Below are 21,720 nucleotides of genomic sequence, written 5' to 3' on the forward strand. Positions count from 1 at the left end.
GCGTTGTGCAGACCTCACTACCCTCTGGAGAGCCTTACGGTTGTGGACGGAGCAGTTGCCGTACCAGGCGGTGATACAGCCCAACAGGATGCTCTCGATTTGTGCATTTGTAGAAGTTTGAGTGCTTTTGGTGACAAGCCGAATTTCTTCAGCCTCCTGAGGTTGAAGAGGCGCTGCTGCGCCTTCTTCACGATGCTGTCTGTGTGGGTGGACCAATTCAGTTTGTCTGTGATGTGTACGCCGAGGAACTTAACTTACTACCCTCTCCACTACTGTTCCATCGATGTGGATAGGGGGGTGTTCCCTCTGCTGTTTCCTGAAGTCCACAATCATCTCCTTAGTTTTGTTGACGTTGAGTGTGAGGTTATTTTCCTGACACCACACTCCGAGGGCCCTCACCTCCTCCCTGTAGGCCGTCTCGTCGTTGTTGGTAATCAAGCCTACCACAGTTGTGTCGTCCGCAAACTTGATGATTGAGTTGGAGGCGTGTGCCACACAGTCGTGGGTGAAAAGGGAGTACAGGAGAGGGCTCAGAACGCACCCTTGTGGGGCCCCAGTGTTGAGGATCAGCGGGGTGGAGATGTTGTTGCCTACCCTCACCACCTCGGGAGGCCCGTCAGGAAGTCCAGTACCCAGTTGCACAGGGCGGGGTCGAGACCCAGGGTCTCGAGCTTGATGACGAGCTTGGAGGGCACTATGGTGTTAAATGCCGAGCTGTAGTCGATGAACAGCATTCTCACATAGGTATTCCTCTTGTCCAGATGGGTTAGGGCAGTGTGGTTGAGATTGCATCGTCTGTGGACCTATTTGGGTGGTAAGCAAATTGGAGTGGGTCTAGGGTGTCACGTAGGGTGGAGGTGAAATGGTCCTTGACTAGTCTCGCAAAGCACTTCATGATGATGGAAGTGAGTGCTACGGGGCGGTAGTCATTTAGCTCAGTTACCTTAGCTTTCTTGGGAACAGGAACAATGGTGGCCCTCTTGAAGCATGTGGGAACAACAGACTGGGATAGCGATTGATTGAATATGCCCATAAACACACCAGTCAGCTGGTCTGCGCATGCTCTGAGGGTGCGGCTGGGGATGCCGTCTGGGCCTGCAACCTTGCGAGGGTTGACACGTTTAAATGTCTTCCTCACGTCGGCTGCAGTGAAGGAGAGTCCGCATGTTTTGGTTGCGGGCCGTGTCAGTGGCACTGTATTGTCCTCAAAGCGGGCAAAAAGTTATTTAGTCTGCCTGGGAGCAAGACATCCTGGTCCGTGACGGGCTGGTTTTCTTTTTGTAATCCGTGATTGACTGTAGACCCTGCCACATACCTCTTGTGTCTGAGCCGTTGAATTGAGATTCTACCTTGGCTCTATACTGACGCTTAGCTTGTTTGATTGCCTTGCGGAGGGAATAGCTACACTGTTTGTATTCGGTCATGTTTCCTGTCACCTTGCCCTGATTTAAAAGCAGTGGTTCGCGCTTTCAGTTTCACGCGAATGCTGCCATCAATCCACGGTTTCTGGTTTGGGAATGTTTTAATCGTTGCTTTGGGAACGACATCTTCAACGCACGTTCTAATGACCTCGCTCACCGAATCAGCGTATTCGTCAATGTTGTTGTTTGATGCAATACGAAACATATCCCTGTCCACGTGATGGAAGCAGTCTTGGAGTGTGGAATCAGATTGGTCGGACCAGCGTTGAACAGACCTCAGCGTGGGAGCTTCTTGTTTTAGTTTCTGTCTGTAGGCAGGGATCAACAAAATGGAGTTGTGGTCAGCTTTTCCGAAAGGAGAGCGGGGCAGGGCCTTATATGCGTCGCGGAAGTTAGAATAGCAATGATCCAAGGTTTTTCCAGCCCTGGTTGCGCAATCGATATGCTGATACAATTTAGGGAGTCTTGTTTTCAGATTAGCCTTGTATATGGATTCCAGTTTGCAAAGAGTCAAATAAAGTTTGTTCAGAGCCATCGATGTGTCTGCTTGGGGAGAATATATACGGCTGTGATTATAATCGAAGAGAATTCCCTTGGTAGATAATGCGGTCGACATTTGATTGTGAGGAATTCTAAATCAGGTGAACAGAAGGACTTGAGTTCCTGTATGTTGTTGTGGCCACACCACGTCTCGTTAACCATGAAGCATACGCCCCCGCCCCTCTTCTTACCAGAAAGATGATTGTTTCTGTCGGCGCGATGCGTGGAGAAACCAGCTGGCTGCACCGAGTCCGATAGCGTCTCTCCAGTGAGCCATGTTTCCGTGAAGCAAAGAACGTTAGAGTCTCTGATGTCCCTCTGGCATGCTACCCTTGCTCGGATTTCATCAACCTTGTTGTCAAGAGACTGGACATTGGCGAGAAGAATGCTAGTGGGTGGTGCACGATGTGCCCGTCTCCGGAGTCTGACCAGAAGACCGCTTCGTTTCCCCTTTTACGAAGTCGTATTACTGGGTCGCCGGCTGGGATCCATTCCGTTGTCCTGGGTGAAAGGCAGAACACAGGATCCGCTTCGCGAAAGTCATATTCTTGGTCGTTCTGATGGTGAGTTGACGCTGGTCTTATATTCAGTAGTTCTTCTCGACTGTATGTAATGAAACCTAAGATGACCTGGGGTACCAATTTAAGAAATAACTGCATAATAAACACTGCATAGTTTCCTAGGAACGCGAAGCGAGGCGGCCATCTCTGTCGGCGCCGTATGTATGTATACATGCATGCATACATGCATACATGCATACATGCATACATGCATACATACATACATGCATACATACATACATACATACACACACACACACACAGTGGAGCAAAAAGTATTGTCAGCCACCAATTGTGCAAGTTCTCCCACTTAATTACAGGCCTCATCTTTTTTTTCACACTTCAAAGATGGCAGACAAAATGAGAAGAAAAAAATCCAGAAAATCACATTGTACGATTTTTAATTAATTTATTTGCAAATTTTGGTGGAAGATAAGTATTTCACCTACAAACAAGCAAGATTTCTGGCTCTCACAGACCTGTAACTTCTTCTTTAAGAGGCTCCTCTGTCCTCCACTCGTTACCTGTATTAATGGCACCTGTTTGAACTTGTTATCAGTATAAAAAGACACCTGTCAACCTCAAACAGTCACACTCCAAACTCCACTATGGCCAAGACCAAAGAGCTGTCAAAGGACACCAGAAACAAAATTGTAGACCTGCACCAGGCTGGGAAGCCTGAATCTGCAATAGGTAAGCAGCTTGGTTTGAAGAAATCAACTGTGGGAGCAATTATTAGGAAATGGAAGACATACAAGACCACTTATAATCTCCCTCGATCTGGGGCTCCACGCAAGATCTCACCCTGTGGGGTCAAAATGATCACAAGAACGGTGAGCAAAAATCCCAGAACCACACGGGGGACCTAGTGAATGACCTGCAGAGAGCTGGGACCAAAATAACAAAGCCTACCATCAGTAACACACTACGCCGCCAGGGACTCAAATCCTGCAGAACTTGCACAATTGGTGGCTGACTAAATACTTTTGTGCCCCACGTACGTACAGTCGAAGTCAGAAGTTTACATACACTTAGGTTGGAGTCACTAAAACTCGTTTTTCAACCACTCCACAAATTTCTTGTTAACAAACTATAGTTCTGGCATGTCGGTTAGGACATCTACTTTGTGCATGACACAACCCATTTTTCCAACTATAGTTTACAGACAGATTATTTCACATATAATTCACTGTATCACATTTTCAGTGGGTCTGAAGTTAACATACACTATGTTGACTGTGCCTTTAAACAGCTTGGAAAGTTCCCGATAATGGCTTTAGAAGCTTCTGCTAGGCTAATTGACATCATTTGAGTCAAATGGGGGTGTACCTGTGGATGTATTTCAAGGCCTACCTTCAAACTCTGTGCCTCTTTGCTTGACATCATGGGAAAATCAAAAGAAAACAGCCAAGACCCCAGAAAGAAATTGTAGACCTCCACAAGTCTGGATCATCCTTGGGAGCAATTTCCAAACACCTGAAGGTACCACGTTCATCTGTACAAACAATAGTAAGCAAGTATAAACACCATGGGACCACGCAGCCGTCATACCGCTCAGGAAGGAGACGCGTTCTGTCTCCTAGAGATTAACGTACTTTGGTGCGAAAAGTGCAATTCAATCCCAGAACAGCAGCAAAGGACCTTGTGAAGATGCTGGAAGAAACGGGTACAAAAGTATCTATATAGGACTCGTTTTACTGTGGATATCGACATAACCTGAAAGGCCGCTCAGCAAGGAAGAAACCACTGCTCCAAAACCACCATAAAAAAAGCCAGACTACGGTTTGCCACAGCACATGGGGACAAAGATCGTTTAAAAAAAAAAATGTCCTCTGGTCTGATGAAACAAAAATATAACTGTCTGGCTATAATGACCATCGTTATGTTTGGAGGAAAATAGGGGAAGGCTTGCAAGCTGAAGAACATCATCCCAACAATGAAGCACAGGGGTAGCAGCATCATGTTGTGTGCTTTGCTGCAGGAGGGACTGGTGCACTTCACAAAATTGATGGCATCATGAGGTAGGAAAATTATGTGGATACATTGAAGCAACATCTCAAGACATCAGTCAGAAAGTTAAAGCTTGGTTGCAAATGGGTCTTCCAAATGGACAATGACCCCAAGCATACTTCCAAAGTTGTGGCAAAATGGCTTAAGGACAACAAAGTCAAGGTCTTGGAGTGGCCATCACAAAGCCCTGACCTCAATCCTATAGAACATTTGTGGGCACAACTGAAAAAGCGTGTGCGAGCAAGGAGGCCTACAAACCTGACTCAGTTACACGAGCTCTGTAAGAAGGAATGGGCCAAAATTCACCCAGCTTATTGTGGGAAGCTACCCAAAACGTTTGACCCAAATTAAACAATTTAAAGGCAAAGCTACCAAATAATAATTGAGTATGTAAACTTCTGGCCCACTGGGAATGTGATGAAAGAAATAAAAGCTGAAATAAATCATTCTCTACTATTATTCTGACATTTCACACTTAAAATAAAGTGGTGATCCTAACTGACCTAAAACAGGGAATATTTACTAGGATTAAAATGTCAGGAATTGTGAAAAACTGAGTTTAAATGTATTTGGCTAAGGTGTATGTAAACTTCCGATGTGTACTCCGAGCATGCGCTGACCAACTGGCAAGGGTCTTCACTGACATTTTCAACCTCTGTAATACCAACATGTTTCAAGCAGACCACCATAGTCCCTGTGCCAAATAACACTAAGGTAACCTGCCTAAATGACTACTGACCTGTAGCACTCACGTCTGTATCCATGAAATGCTTTGAAAGGCTGGTCATAGCTCACATCAACACCATTATCCCAGAAACCCTATACCCAATCAAATGTATATACCGCCCCAACAGATCCACAGATGATGCAATCTCTATTGCACTCCACACTGCCCTTTCACACCTGGACAACAGGAACAGCTATGTGAGAATGCTATTCATTGATTACAACTCAGCGTTCAACACCATAGTGCCCTCAAAGCTCATCACTAAGTTAAGGACCCTCAGGGGTGAGTGCTCAGTCCCCTCCTGTATTCCATGTTCACTCAACACCGTCATTAAGTTTGCCGATGACACAACAGTGGTATGCCTGATCACCGACAACGATAAGTTGTCATATAGGGAAGAGGTCAGAGACATGACCGTGTGGTGCAAGGAAAACATCCTCTCCCTCAACGTGATCAAGACTAAGGAGATGGTTGTGGAATACAGGAAAAGGAGGACCGAGCACACCCCCATTCTCATCGATGGGGACATAGTGGAGCAGGTTGATAGCTTCAAGTTCCTTGGCGTCCACATCACCAACAAACGTACATGGTCCAAGCACACCAAGACAACAAAACCTATTCCCCCTCAGGAGCCTGAAAAGATTTGGCATGGTTCCTCAAAAGGTTCTATAGCTGCACCATTGAGAGCATCCTGACCGGCTGCATCACTGCCTGGTAATGCAACTGCTCGGCCTCTGACCGAAAGGCACTAAAGAGGGTAGTATGTACGGCCCAGTACATCACTGGGGCCAAGCTTCCTGCCATCCAGAACCTTAATATCAGGCGGTGTCAGAGGAAGGCCCTAAAAATTGTCAAAGGCTCCTGCCACCCTAGTCATCGACTGTTCTCTCTGCTACTGCACAGAAAGCGGTACCGGAGCTCCAAGTCTAGATCCAAAAGTCTTCTAAACATCTTCTATCCCCAATCCATAAAACTCCTGAACATCTAATCAAATGGCTTCCCAGACTATGTGCATTGCCCCCTCCCCCCTTCTATGCTGCTGCTACTCTGTTATTATCTATGCATAGTCACTTTAATAACTCTACTTACATGTACATATTACCTCAATTACCTCGACACCGGTGCCCCCACACATTGACTCTGTACCGGTACCCCCTGTATATAGCCCCGCTATTGTTATTTACTGCTGCTTTTTAATTATTTGTTATTCTTATCTCTTACTTTTTGGGGGTATTTTCTTAACTGCATTGTTGGTTAAGGGTTTGTAAGTAAGCATTTCACTATTTTATTCGGTGCATGTGACAAATAAAATTAGATTCATATATTGAAAAATACATGTTTAAAAATTTGACCAATCGACTGGTTGAAATAGCAGATGACTTTCGGTCGACAAAGATTTTTTTTTTGTCAGGAACAGCCCTTCGCCTACTAGCAAGAACAAATTACAGGTTTATTTTTTCTTTCAACTTCAAATGTTTACCATGCACCTGCAACAAGATACTCAGATGTTCGTGTTTTTTTGAATGTCAAAATTTTGAAAGTAAAACACATTACTACAAACACTTTTTAATTAGAATTTAAAGAAAAAGTGGAGTTCTGTTAAGGGACTTCATCAAAAATAGTAGAATAGCATGCAAAATACATAAAACAACTTAATAATGGCCTCTAAAATGGCCAGAAGGCATGCTTCCCTGGCAGTCACCTTCTCTTTGCCTCCACCTCTGGACCCTTCTGGGAGGAGATGATGACCGTTGGGGTGATGGAGTGGCAGCCCCTGCAGCACCTAATCCATCACCGCTTACCACTTCAAGTACAGCACAGTAAGAAATGTCAAAATAACATACAGTAGCGTACTGTGTATTTTTGCTCATGGTTCTTTCACTTGTTTTTTCACCCATGCATGTAACAGCTGCACCTCCAGGTAGATCTTGCAAATACATAAGATTAAGTACAACATTAACCAAAACATGAGCAAAGTAGAGTTGTGTGAACGGTCTGTAGATAGCTATACTGCCACATACTTGGAATGCCAAGGTGAAACCGTAATGAGTGCAGCTTACCAGTACCTTCGCCATAACAGGTTATGTGCAATGAAACTAGCCAGACCCATTCAGGTTGTAACCATTCAGGTAGCATAAACTCTGCAATCAGTTCAATTAAGATAAACTGACGTGACAAATCAGGAAAACTAGAACAAAAGAGAAGTGTTGGGACCAAGAAAATAGGAATGTAGGCTACCGGGTTAGTAACGTTAGCTGTAACTAGCGGCACTGTATAGTGCAGTGGCAAGAGAGCTAACTATAACCACATTCCTTACTGAAAACCTTTTTTTGCGTCATTTCTTCTGCCATGTTTGCCACTGAATGAAATTGCCTGGTATTGTCATCAGACCCTGTAACAGTTTGAACACAAGCCTTGGCATTTACAACAAGTACCTAGCTAGCTAACTGGGCTAATTTTAAGTATGAAGTCACTCAACAACACGCAAGTAACATAAACTCACCCCATTCCATACAAATGTGCGCAACCGCAACATTCAAACGAGGCTACAAAGAAAACTAAAGGGACTGTAGCGACTGTGTTGACTTCAAAATCGGGGGTGGGAACTAGGTCTCTAGTCAAGCGTTGATTGACATGGTAATGGCGCTATAGTATTGGAGAAAAGTTGAAAAAAACGGACTGTCCATTACATCGTGACATGTCGTAACGTACAGCACGTATAAAGCAACTATTTCTGTCTTACAATCTCTCTCCACCAGGTGTAGCACTTTTCTCATCTTTTAAAAACAAGAAATGGACAGTGACGGGGTAAGGGGGGAAACCTAGTAATTTTTTGCATCATTGTTGCGTGTGATCATCATTCTCAAAGCAGCTGTTTACTTCTAAGATCACTTTAGCACTGCCCTAAAAACCCAATTCAACTTTGACACAAATAGGTATGTAATGACACATTATGTAAACTCTTTATAGTGTTTTATTTACATTTTAGAGTCGATAAGGTGATACGTTGGACAGATCGAGTGAAAAAAAGCAATTTTCCCCCACAACATCTCTCCTTCTCACTATCACGCACTAGTTTCGCTTCCCCACCCACCATTTTTAGAAAAGACCCGACGGGGGCTCATTGTCTTCTTGAATTATGCAGAAACGGGCAGCGTTGGGGTCATGTAATTGATTCTGTTGGAAAGGGGAGAAATTGTGCTTACGTTTTTGGGGTGCTAAAATAAGGTCAATTGTACGGACCAAGGTGATGTACAAAAGTGAGTGAGTTTACGTTAGCTAACGTTCCTGTTCGAAACAGTTCTAACTTCTAGTCCTAGGATGTAGCTAGCTAAAGGCACGGCAGGCAGAAGGCTGCAGATCAGTTTTCTAAGACATAACATTCCGATGAAATAGTGGTGATTATTTTAAGAACAAAAACTAGCTAGCCACTTTGAACACCACCGTAGAAGCTTCTCTCTTTGCCATCTTCCAAGTTGTTTTGTTGTTTATCTGAAGAGGTCTAGCTATCAACTCGCATCCCCCCCTTTCCAGTGTATTGTGACTGTTACATACACTTACGGTATACACTTCCTCTCAAAATAAAAAACAGAATTTGGGAGGACAAAATCTAATTGACAGAACATAGTGAACTACTTTCTATTATACATTAAGACCTGGGGAAGAGTTGTGGAGGGGAGAAATTAAGAATAACTATTTGAAAGCTAGGAAAAAGTTAATAGCTCTCATGCTAGAAAAGGTTGGAGACCCATATGTTAAATGGTCCTTTGTCCCTCTGGACCTTTCTAAATGCCCTTTTGTAGAGATCTTAGGCAGGGACAGGGTGTGTGTGTGTGTGTGTGTGGGATCCAAAGGAATGGGTAATAGACTCACAATATCAGTCCAATCAAACACTGTGTCATTGTGTGGTTCTCCAGCTTCTGCAGGAGGAGAGACCCAGCCTCATGGCCCAGAATCAGAGCTCTTTCTGGAGAGTGGAAGTGGCTTTGAAGCCTACGCTCCCTGTTTTATCTAATCCCTCTGCACTGTGATGAATGAAGAGGTTGTTAGGTTGTTATGGGGGCGAGGCAGGTGTTCACTCCAGTGTGTGTGTGTTTGAAAACCCTTGTTAGGAATTTGTCCTTAGGGGTTGTGATACTCACGCCTACGGACATAGGTTGGAACAAACCACACACACACTACATACATACATACATACATACATACACATACATACATACATACATACATACATACATACATACATACATACATACATACATACATACATACATACATACATACACGCTCGCCACTGTAGACACAACAGTTCAGCAAACACAGACCAATTAGTCCCCAGGAATGTGTTTTTATCAGGGCTGGGGTTGAGAGGTGATGAGAACAGAGATCCAGTTCACTTAAAAAAATCTCCCCTCCCTCACCCTCAAACAATGGTAAGACAGATAAAACCGGAGGGATTTTTACAACACTATCTTAAGTGTTCTGACCTATTGTGATGTAATCGATTAGAGTTTACGGACCCGTTTGTTTGTATGTAAATTATAATGGTTAGAAAGAACAGGATATTATAATGTTGTTCTTCCCCCTCAAACTACACTGAACAAAAATATAAATGCAACATTTTCAAAGTTACTGTGTTACAGCTCATAAGGAAATCAGTTAATTGAAATGAATTAATTTGGCCCTAATCTATGGATTTCACATGAATGGGAATACAGATATGCATCTCTTAGTAACTTTTTTTTAAAGTAGTGGCGTGAATCAGAAAACCAGTCAGTATCTGGTGTGACCACCATTTGCCTCATGCAGCGCGACACATCTTGTTCGAATAGAGTTGCTCAGGCTGTTGATTGTGGCCTGTGGAATGTTGTCTCAATCCTCTTCAATGGCTGTGCGAAGTTTCTGGATATTGTTGGGAACTGGAACACGATGTTGTACACGTCAATCCAGAGCATCCCAAACAGCTCAATGGGTGAATATGCAGGCCATGGAAGGACTGAGACATTTTCAGCTTCCAGGAATTGTGTACAGATCCTTGCGACATGGGGCTGTGCGTTATCATGCTGAAACATGAGGTTATGGCGGTGGATGAATGGCATGACAATGGGCCTCAGGATCTCGTCACGGTAACTCTGTGCATTCAAATTGCCATCTATAAGTTGTTTATGCCTGCCCATACCATAACTCGGGGCTCCAGAGTGGCACAGTGGTCTAATGCACTGTGCCACAGACACCCTGGTTTGAATCCAGGCTGTATCACAACCGGCCGTGATTGGGAGTCCCATAGAGTGGCGCACAATTGGCCCAGCGTCGTCTGGGTTTGGCTGGTGTAGGCTGTCATTGTAAATAAGAATTTGTTCTTAAGCCATTCAGAAATACTATCAGATCCCCACTATATTCCCACATTTGCGCGGAGGCCAGGTAGCCTATAGGCCTACTTCTAAGCATAATTAGGTGTGCATCCTTACTCAACATTGACAGGAATGCTCCAAACAAAAGACAATAACTCAATTGAATTGACACAACCTCGTAAATGGAATGAAATAAACCAACACTTGTTTCTCACAAGTATTGCATAGGTTGTGTGCTCCTCAAACAATGTGTCCACTCCGACAATGAGAACAGAAAAAGACTGGAATAATAATTTATTGAATGCATTCACAGAAATTAACGTGACCAAGCAAACACAGTATATTAGAAATTATAGGAATTAACAGAAAATGTAATAATGCTGATATATGGGGAATTGACATACACTAACAATCAAAGCAAACAATTCACACAATGAAGTTATGACCAAATAAAATGTGGACACGTGTGTGATATATATGTGTGTGTGCAAAAAAGTATTTAGTCAGCCACCAATTGTGCAAGTTCTCCCACTTAAGAAGATGAGAGAGGCCAATAATTTTCATCATAGGTACACTTCAACTATGAAAGACAAAATGAGGGGGAAAAAAATCCAGAAAATCACGTATGATTTTTTATGAATTTATTTGCAAATTATGGTGGAAAATAAGTATTTGGTCAATAACAAAAGTTTCTCAATACTTCTCAATGTTATATACCCTTTGTTGGCAATGACAGAGGTCAAACGTTTTCTGTAAGTCTTCACAAGGTTTTCACACACTTGCTGGAATTTTGGCCCATTCCTCCATGCAGATCTCCTCTAAAGCAATGATGTTTTGGGGCTGTTGCTGGGCAACATGGACTTTCAACTCCCTCCAAAGATTTTCTATGGGGTTGAGATCTGGAGACTGGCTAGGCCACTCCAGGACCTTGAAATGCTTCTTACGAAGTCACTTCTTCGTTGCCTGGGCGGTGTGTTTGGGATCATTGTCATGCTGAAAGACCCAGCCACGTTTCATCTTCAATGCCCTCGCTGATTGATGGAAGGAGGTTTTCACTCAAAATCTCACAATACATGGCCCCATTCATTCTTTCCTTTACACGGATCAGTCGTCCTGGTCCCTTTGCAGGAAAACAGCCCAAAGCATGATGTTTCCACCCCCATGCTTCACAGTAGGTATGGTGTTCTTTGGATGCAACTCAGCATTCTTTGTCCTCCAAACACGACGAGTTGAGTTTTTACCAAAAAGTTATATTTTCATCTGACCATATGACATTCTCAAACTATTCTTCTGGATCATCCAAATGCTCTCTAGCAAACTTCAGACGGGCCTGGACATTGTTACTTTGGTCCCAGCTCTCTGCAGGCCATTCACTAGGTCCCCCCCGTGTGGTTCTGTGATTTTTGCTCACTGTTCTTGTGATCAATTTGACCCCACGGGGTGAGATCTTGCATGGAGCCCCAGATCGAGGGAGATTATCAGTGGTCTTGTATGTCTTCCATTTCCTAATAATTGCTCCCATAGTTGATTTCTTCAGACCAAGCTGCTTACCTATTGCAGATTCAGTCTTCCCAGCCTGGTGCAGGTCTACAATTTTGTTTCTGGTGTCCTTTGACAGCTCTTTGGTCTTGGCCATAGTGGAGTTTGGAGTGTGACTGTTTGAGGTTGTGGACAGGTGTCTTTTTATACTGATAACAAGTTCAAACAGGTGCCATTAATACAGGTAACGAGTGGAGGACAGAGGAGCCTCTTAAAGAAGAAGTTACAGGTCTGTGAGAGCCAGAAATCTTGCTTGTTTGTAGGTGACCAAATACTTATTTCCCGCAATTTTCAAATAAATTCATAACAAATCCTACAATGTGATATTCAGGATATTTTTTCTCATTTTGTCTGTCATAGTTGAAGTGTACTTATGATGAAAATTACAGGCCTCATCTTTTTAAGTGGGAGAACTTGCACAATTGGTGGCTGACTAAATACTTTTTTGCCCCACTGTACTTGTATGTATACTCAGCAAAAATAGAAAAGTCCCTTTTTCAGGACCCTGTCTTTCAAAGATAATTTGTAAAAATCCCAAAAACTTTACATATCTTCATTGTAAAGAGTTTAAACACTGTTTCCCATGCTTGTTCATTGGGGGATTGGAAATTATGTAGACAATTACATTGATGCAAGCAACAATATTAAAGCTGTTCCACCCCCTATAACAATATATATATATGGGAAAAAAATACTCTAGCCCTGAAGCTTGCACTAGAGAACTTGGGCCCTCAAGAATTTCCTGTGCCAGTGTGTTCCGGACAGACACAGCTGTAGGCTATTTGCGCAAGGGATAAGAAGCAGTGTTTGACTTGGGCAGGAACTCACCAAGCTGTGTACCAGCACCTCACATTTTCTGCTACTTGAGCTCCTGTTCCTCTTAGAGTATTAGCTCAAAAGTACTGTGGAGCTCCTGCACCTACATATAAAACAGTACCAGCACACATAAGTACCAGAACCTATTTACTGCACTGATAAGTAGCAACCCGGTAGGCCTATTTTATGATGTTTTCATTGGATCAGAGGAATACATTTTTATCAAAAGGGAGAGAGCTAAACAGTTTTTTAAATAGATTGAGGGACTATTGTCATTCTCAATGGATGTAAAAACAGTATTTGTTTGCTTGCTGTTTGAGGTGAAGAAAACATTACTTTGAGAAGCTCCACAGCGGTGGTGCATTAACTGACTTGCCTAGTTAAATAAAGATTTAATAAATGAAAAATAACCTCACCGCCAACACGGGGGCACTCTGTTCACAAAGTTGACAGAGCAAAGCAAACCACTCACCCACACGACGCCATACACTTGCCTAGTTAAATAAAGGTTCAATCAAATCAAATACACATGCTGTCTACCGCCTGCCCGGTACAGTTGGAACCATGATTAACCCATGAAGAGCACACTTTTCCTGCGTGCCAGTGGCCATCGAAGGTGAGTATTTGCCCACTGAAGTCGGTTACAACGTAGAACTGCAGACAGGTCAAGACCCTGATGAGGACAGCGAGCCTGTAGATCAGATGAGGCTTCCTGAGGTGGTTTCTGACAGTTTGTGCAGAAATTCTTCGGTTGCGCAAACTCACAGTTTCATCAGCTGTCTGGGTGGCTGGTCTCAGATGATCCTGCAGGTGAAGAAGCCGGATGTGGAGGTCCTGGGCTGATTACATGTGTTCTGTGGTTGTGAGGTCGGTTGGACGTACTGCCAAATTCTCTAAAATAATATTGGAGGCATCTTACTGTATAGAAATTAACATTCAATTCTCTGGCAACAACTCTGGTGGAAATTCCTGCAGTCAGCATGCCAATTGCACACTCCCTCAAAATGTAGGATTTTTAATTTTTTTACTTAACCTTTATTTACTGGCCCAACGCTCTAAACACAAGGCTGCCTGCCGCCCCAAGACATCTGTGGCATTGTGTGACAAAACTGCACATTTTAGAGTGGCCTTTGTTTGTCCCAAGCACATGGTTTACCTGTGTAATGATTATGCTGCTTAATCAGTTTCTTGATATGCCACACCTATCAGGTGGCTGGATTATCTTGGCAAAAGAGAAATGCTCACTTAACAGGGATGTAAACAAATTTGAGAGAATATATGATTTTTGTGCATATGGATCATTTCTGGGCTCTTTTATTTCTGCTCATAAAACATGGGACCTACATTTTATGTTTTGCTTATGTTTTCATTCAGTATAGATTGAGATAAAAGGATAAGACGTCTCTTATAATTGGGACACTTGTCTACCATCCATATTTCCTGGTCTCTTTTTTGACATCCTCTCTGAATCTCATCCAGCCTCCAAAGAATACCTCTGCACTCTAAACCTTACCCTCTGGCCAAGCTCCCCTCCCAGTTTTGTACAGAGTTGCAGAAGTTTTGGGGACTGGATTTGTGGAGTTGTCTCAGGCACTGCGGTGATGTTTAGCTGTGATTTGTAGCTGTGATCCCCACATGACGTTTGCAGGGTAACCTCAATGTGTGGCCACAACCGCCCCCCTCTCCTCCCTCTGTCTCCCATAGTACCCCAGCATATTCTACATATTCTTCATCCAGTAATCATTGCTATGCATGCAGCCTGATGTGCGCACACACACACAGACAGACTCTCTATTTCTTCCGCACCCTATCTCGGTCCCAGTGTGAAATGGTCCATTTCGTGATGATGATGGTAGTGGTAGTGGCGGTATCGGGATATGGCCTGGCTCGGCAGGGATGACGCAGGCTGGGGTTCAGTGGTGAAGGCGACCAGGGGTGGGATGTGGGAAAGGCCAGGAGTGTGGTGTGTGTGTGTGTGTGTGTGCAGTGAACATATGAGTGTGCACACAGGTTTGTATGCATGTAAGTGTGTGGGCCCTCTCCCTGTGCGCACACACACTCCTCCTTTTTCCTAAATGGACCAAAACACAGAGAGGTCACACTAAAGGTCAAGTATGCATCACTGCAGTCCAGTCCCATGTGTTAACTGACATTACTTCGGTATTTCAACATATGTTTGAGAGAAAGCGAGAGAGCTTAAGAAGGAACAAAAGAAAGGGGGAGTAAGGCAAACCAAAGAACGTCCCTGAGCCAGAGAGAAGTATTATTCCAGGGACTATATTAAGATTGTTAAAAATAGGGTGCATCTACATTGTGATTATTTAGGATATTTTCAGCGAGCCAAAGAAAGGAAACGTCCACAATGTTATTCCCCTTGAGAGGATTCAATAAAGAAAAGGAATTGTCAACAATGTGCTTTATCTGGACAGATATAGTACTGTATTTTAAGAACACAGCATTTTGTTTGAGCCGAAGACATCACATTGACCTTTGAAGCTGTTCAGAATAGTCCCAAAGTGCCAAGTTTAAAATAACAATAGTTTAAAAAAATTACGACTGTCGAAAGTGAATGTTGTGTTAACATTAAGTGACACTATCACTGTTCAATCATGGGCAGCAATCTCACGGTTTGTGAATAGGATCTCAAATATGCCTCCAGTAGTGTGGCTGTATACCCTTCATCCATTTAATGAGTTTCTACCCTCACTATCTCTCTGAGAGCTGCATGAGAAGTCATGCCACGTGAGGGAGAGAGAGGTCTAGCGATAAGTATAGCTATATACACACACACACACACACACACACACACACAGGTCTATTAAAGTAATTACAACTCTATAGGATTTAGCCATGCTAACGTTAACAGGCATTGTAACGGATGAGTCTCTGAGGTCTGGGCTCAGCTGATTAAGGCTCGTTATCTGGGGTTAATTAAACTGCCTGGATCGACAGGTTGAAGTGATCTGAGCTCTGTGTCTGTGTGTGAACCTGCCTGTGTGTGTGTGTGTGTGTGTGAGAGAGAGAGATGTATCCTAATAATAATGACAGAGAACCTAATGTCTGCCTTCCTGAATGTGCTTTCTTTTAAGACAGTGTGTTTCTCTCCTCTGTAGTTTGTGGCCCCCCTCGCTCTCACAATATGTCCACTTCCACTTTCCTTGAGGAAGTGAACTTATATCACTAAATAGACCTAGTAGTCTAGATTTATGCTAGTCTCTTAGACACTCAGATACAAAACCTGTCTCTTTAAACATGATTTATACAAATGGAAAAATACCATACCAGCTTGTCTTCTACCGGTTTTGAAATACTGTTGGGAGTGGTGAGAGCGCTGTATGCATGTGTGTGTTTACATGCAAAAATTCCTGCATTCTATTTTAACAAACCTAACCTAATAAATATTGTTGCGACCAAATACTTATTTTCCACCATAATTGCAAATAAATTCATTAAAAATCCTACAATGTGATTTACTGGATTTTTTTCCTTCTCATTTTGTTTGCGATAGTTGAAGTGTACCTATTATGAAAATTACTGGGTTCTCTCATCTTTTTAAGTGAGAGAACTTGCACAATTGGTGGCTGATTAAATATTTTTTTTGCCCCACTGTATATCTCACTGGTCACCCCAAATCCAATTCCTCTTTTGGCCACCTTTCCTTCCAGCTGTCTGCTGCCAATGACTGGAGCGAATTGCAAAAATCACTGAAGCTGGAGACTCACATCTCCCTCACTAACTTTAAGCACCAGCTGTCAGAGCAGCTCACAGATCACTGCACCTGTACATAGCCCATCTGTAAATAGCCCATCCAACTACCTTATCCCCATACTGTTATTTTTTTGCTCGTTTGCACCCCAGTGTCTCTACTTGCACATTCATCTTCTTTACATCTATCACTCCAGTGTTGAATTGCTAAATTGTAATTATTTTGCCACTTTGGCCTATTTAATGCCTTACCTCATTTGCATACACTGTATATTGACTTGTTTTTTTCTCTTGTGTTATTGACTGTATGTTTGTTTATTCCATGTGTAACTCTGTTGTTTGTGTCGCACTGCTTTGCTTTCTTGGCCAAGTCGCAGTTGTAAATGAGAACTTGTTCTCAACTAGCCTACCTGGTTAAATAAAGGTGAAATAAAATGTTTAAAAAATCAAAAATAGACTACAAAATGATTGCTCTATATAGGTGTCATTTGGAACACATCCTTGGAGAAGCTGCAGAAAAGAAAAAGAGAAAGGACATCAGCTTTAGAACTATTCAGGAGGTTTTTTTTATAATGATAAGCAGATTTTTTCAGATCCTTCATCGACGTGCCTTCCAAGGTTCCAGTTTCATTGGCCAGTGTTCCGCATGCCGGAAGCACATGGGAACTAGTGTTTCGCATGCAGGGTGACTGGCTAGAATTCCGCATGCTGCCCAGTCACCCTGCATCTCCTGAGAAAGAGGCATCTGGAGAAAATAATAGAGGAGGAGATTATCTCCTTTATTTCTGCTCGGGGCTGCGTTCATAAATGACAAACCTGCTTTTCGTTCGGTCCTTCTCTTTTCCTTCGTTAGCCAATCCTCACTCCTCTCGACTCTTCTGGGCTTGCTCTGGTGCCAAAATAAAGGTTTTTCCCTGGGGCTCTGAGAAAAGAGGTCCAACACACACAGAGTCAGGCCCCAGAGCCATAGATACAGAGTTGAACAAACTCACAGCCATGCATAATAGAGCCAGCCCCCTTTCTCAAACTGGACATTGAGGTCCGCAGAACTTTTAGGTTGTGTTCATTAGGGCCGGCAACTGAAACTGAAAACAAAAATTGTTTCTTATTAGTCAAGTCCAGGTTGTCCCTCCGTTTCAGTCCATTTTGTTTCATTTAGTGCCTAATGAACACGACTCAAGTCAGTGGAACCTCTTGCCAATCAGTGTCATTCATTCGATTTGAGTGCCACTGCAGAAGAGTCTAATCGCATCATGAATGATTTTGCTCTGGCAATGAGCAGGTAGAGCTAGCAGCCCTTATATCAATTGCCTAAACAATTACAGGTTCTGGAACATATCCTGGATCTAACCCAAACTGATGAACCTGAAAAAGCAGTTACTTAAAGACTTTTAAAGACTGGATCTTTGTAGGAAGGAGGACAATGTGTTAAATTTGACCCATTTACCCATTGTCACTCCTCAATTTTGCAATCTGCCAGTGGGAGCCAGGCATTGAAAGACTAGGTCTGCATCCCAAATGGCACTTTACTACTTTTACCAGGGCGAAAATGGAGTAAAGGGTACCATCTGGGAAAAAGCCTTGGGTGACATTTTCAATATTGTATTATACCAGGATACTATCTTTTCAACCAGGATTAGGGGCGGGAGGTAACCTAGTGTTTAGAGCGTTGGGCCAGTAACCGAGAGGTTGCTTGATCGAATCCCCAAGCTGACAAGGTACAAATCTGTCGTTCTGCCCATGAACAAGGCAGTTAACCCACTGTTTCCCAGTAGGCTGTCAATGTAAATAAGAATTTGTTCTAAACTGACTTGCCTAGTTAAATGAGGTTAAATAAAAAATTACAATAAAAAAAATGCTTGATGTCTTTTACTGTCATGTAGAATAAAATTAATTCTATGCGGTAAGGGTTATGTAACGACTTCACTCGATCATAATAACTTCATTGACATGTGGTGAGGAAATTGAATTGAAGGAGGGGACAATGAATGTTCTTTCTCTTTTTCCTGTCTCTGTCTCTCTCTTACCCAGTCAGTGATTAAACTCTTAGTGGGTGTGGCTAGGTTTGAGTAACAGCTGCTCACCCGGCTTTGACCAAACAAGTGGTTACACACTCAGGAAGTGTTGGATTTCCATGACAACTATGCTTTCCTCCCCTTACTAATTATGCTGATGCACACACTCTGTTTCTCACACACACACACGAGTGGACGTGGTTCCTATAGACGGTCATTCTTAGGAGAAAATGCCAGTCATGTCCCTTAAAGAACCCATCTATCTCAGGCAGTGAAGGCAGTGTGTGTGTGCGTATGTGCGTATGTTTGCATGAGCGTGTGTCCATTGCATGTGGGAGCACTAGGAACACAATGGTAGGGGGTTGTTAGGGTTCAAATTTAGGTCAGGTGGTCTCTAACCCCGCACCCTACCACAGTGTAACACCGACTGTGGGTAGCTGACAGTGAGTGGTGACAGCAGGGCAACATCTTGGTATTTATGACCGAAACCAGACCCAGAGTGCACTGCTCCACCTTTTACCAACAGTAGTTAGCTAGGCCTAACCATGGAGATATAATTACTACAACGGACACCTCCATTCAAGTCAGTGTTCTGTAATTCTATGTCTTTGGGCCTAAGATGCTTATGAATAAATAGAACACTGTCTTAAACTACCCTCTTATGATCAAACTTTCCATTTAAAAAAAACAACTTTTTCCAGATAAACTTCCCTCGACAGTCACTAACTACCAAAGCTTGTTTTACTGCTGGTATTCCCCTGTGTACCCATTGCCTCATCTTTCTCTAAAGTTCAGTATTTAACATGGAATGCATCCATAATGGCACCCTATTTCCTATATTGTGCACTACTTTTGACCAGGGCCCATGAAACTGCCAAAGGACTTGGAGCAAGTTTTGTCAGAACTGATTGACAATGCCTATTTTATTACATGTGTAATTCAAACCTGCTCTGTGCACGTCAGTAGTAGTAGGATTCAATTGAAAAATCTGACTGACTTTGTGTGTGTATGCCTGTGTTAGTGTATTTAACTGTTCACCTGATCTTTGAAGTTGGCTTTGCTTCTTATTTCTGGATGTATCCAGCCAGGGCAGGCCTCACATTCGTGTGTGTGCGCATGTTTATTTATCTTCAGCAGTATGGGTTATACAGCAGCGTTACAGGACCTCGTATTTCGACCAGTTTCAGCAGATGTCACTTGATTGATTTGTGATCCATTGGTGATTTAAACACATCTCTCTCCTCCCTCTCTCCCTCTTTCTCTTACCCCATAGGGGTGCTGTCTCTCCCGGCCCACTTCAGTCCTTACACAGAGGGCCAGGTTCAGCAGGGACAGGGCCAGGCTGGGGTGGAGAGCAGAGAGGACGCCTACGCCCAACTGGAGCTCCGCACCCTGGAGCAGTCCCTCCTGGCCACCTGCGTTGGCAGCATCTCCGAGCTCAGTAAGTGTGGGGAAAGTAGGGTGTGTGGGGTGGGCGTAGGGGGTTGTGTGTCATCAACGTGTGTGTGTGTGTTTTCATTTCCTTCTATTCACGTGATGAGATTTCTTTTAAGTTTTACACAATGTTAAAACTCTTTGTGAAAGTACTTTCTTTTTTCAGAAAAATGATCTCAGGGAATATAGTTCCCTCCAAAGCAAAAAAAAATGCTTTATTCTATTATTTGGACACTTAATAAGAAACACTCAAACATCAAGTAGATCAAATAAAGGAATAATATAAATCACACATTTATTTGGATATATCCTTAACATTTCTAACATTTGCTTAACATTCCCTCTGCCTGCCTGTTATCTCTAACTCGTTAGGACAATAACCAGATATGGGCATTCCTTGTGCCAGATGAACTGTTATTTTAGCCAGTCAACGTGTGGGAAATGGAGAACAGTGATAATATAGACACATTTATCACTGACTCTAGATATCTCTGTACATAATAAGCGGTCTACTGTACATGGTTAGTCTCCAAGGATGGTGTAGTTTAAAGGCTTTCTTGTCATGTGGAATGAAATGGAAGAGATACAGTAGGCTTGGGCGGTGTACCGTATATACCGTATACCGGGATATTTTTTAAAAAGCCACGGGATGGTTTCTTTGAAGTTTTTCAATAAATGTGAATATTTGTAGCTACTTTTTAAGTTAATACCTGCAGTCAACTTGTGCAATACGTTACGAGATAAAGCAGATTGTGTTCTTCATTTCAGCATTCAATAGTTCCCCAGAACAGTAACAAGTTTATTTGTAAGTAGCACAACGGGGGAAAGTGGGAGCAGGTGAGTCCGTAGCGTTCTATACTGTATCTATCGGCAAGTTTCTGTTGTGTGGTAGACATGAGGTGATGAAGTTACATTTGTATGCAATTCACTACTAAATGTTTGCCATCAGATCTTACAATGGCTTTTTGCCAGAAGTCAAAGAGCCTTGGATGAGTTATCTGTACATTTGCAATTTCTTCCCGGTGCTTCCTACTAGCATTTTTTTTCTTCCCCCTCTGCTCCATGTACACATGCTGCTCTTCCTTCAGAAAAGCATATATCACAACTTTGTTCATTTGCACAATTTGTCTCGTTCAATTTCACTTGTAAATGTCTACGCTCACCGAAAATGACATTCGGTAGTTAATAGCTATGCTTGTATAACTTTATGAGCTGGATTATCCTGTCTTTGCAATCAGTTTATGTTTTCGGTCATTAGCATTTAGCTGTGATTTTGCTATTAGTTTGTGCTAGTTTTGTTAGCATTTTGGTAGTAGACCCAATGGGATTTGCTTGCATTTTTAGCGCCTCCTTGTGTGGTGTAAGGATAATACCGTAAATCCCGGGATGAGAGAACGACGGTATGACGATATGAAAGTTGCTAACCTTCCCACATACTGTAAGAGGGGTCTGTCTTGTCTTTGTCTTTCTGTCCATCTTTTCTTTCTTTCTCTCTCTTTCTCTCTCCTTCTCTGTCCCTCTCTCTCGGTCTCTCTGTTTTTCTATCTCTCTAAATGTTTTGTTTGTCTGAGTAAATTCAATTCAATTTCAAGGAATTAAAGT

General features: G+C 42.8%; 1 protein-coding gene across 1 annotated transcript in view; it reads left to right on the forward strand.

Moving 5' to 3' along the window:
• Positions 1-21,720, forward strand: part of abtb2b (ankyrin repeat and BTB (POZ) domain containing 2b) — a 148,726-nt gene that overhangs the window by 62,931 nt on the left and 64,075 nt on the right. The window contains exon 2 of the mRNA XM_024379159.2: positions 19,958-20,125. Coding sequence (XP_024234927.1) covers positions 19,958-20,125 — 168 coding nt within the window. The remainder of the gene's footprint in view (positions 1-19,957; positions 20,126-21,720) is intronic.

This window comes from Oncorhynchus tshawytscha, linkage group LG19 (genome assembly GCF_018296145.1).
Source record: "Oncorhynchus tshawytscha isolate Ot180627B linkage group LG19, Otsh_v2.0, whole genome shotgun sequence".
NCBI lineage: Eukaryota > Metazoa > Chordata > Actinopteri > Salmoniformes > Salmonidae > Oncorhynchus > Oncorhynchus tshawytscha.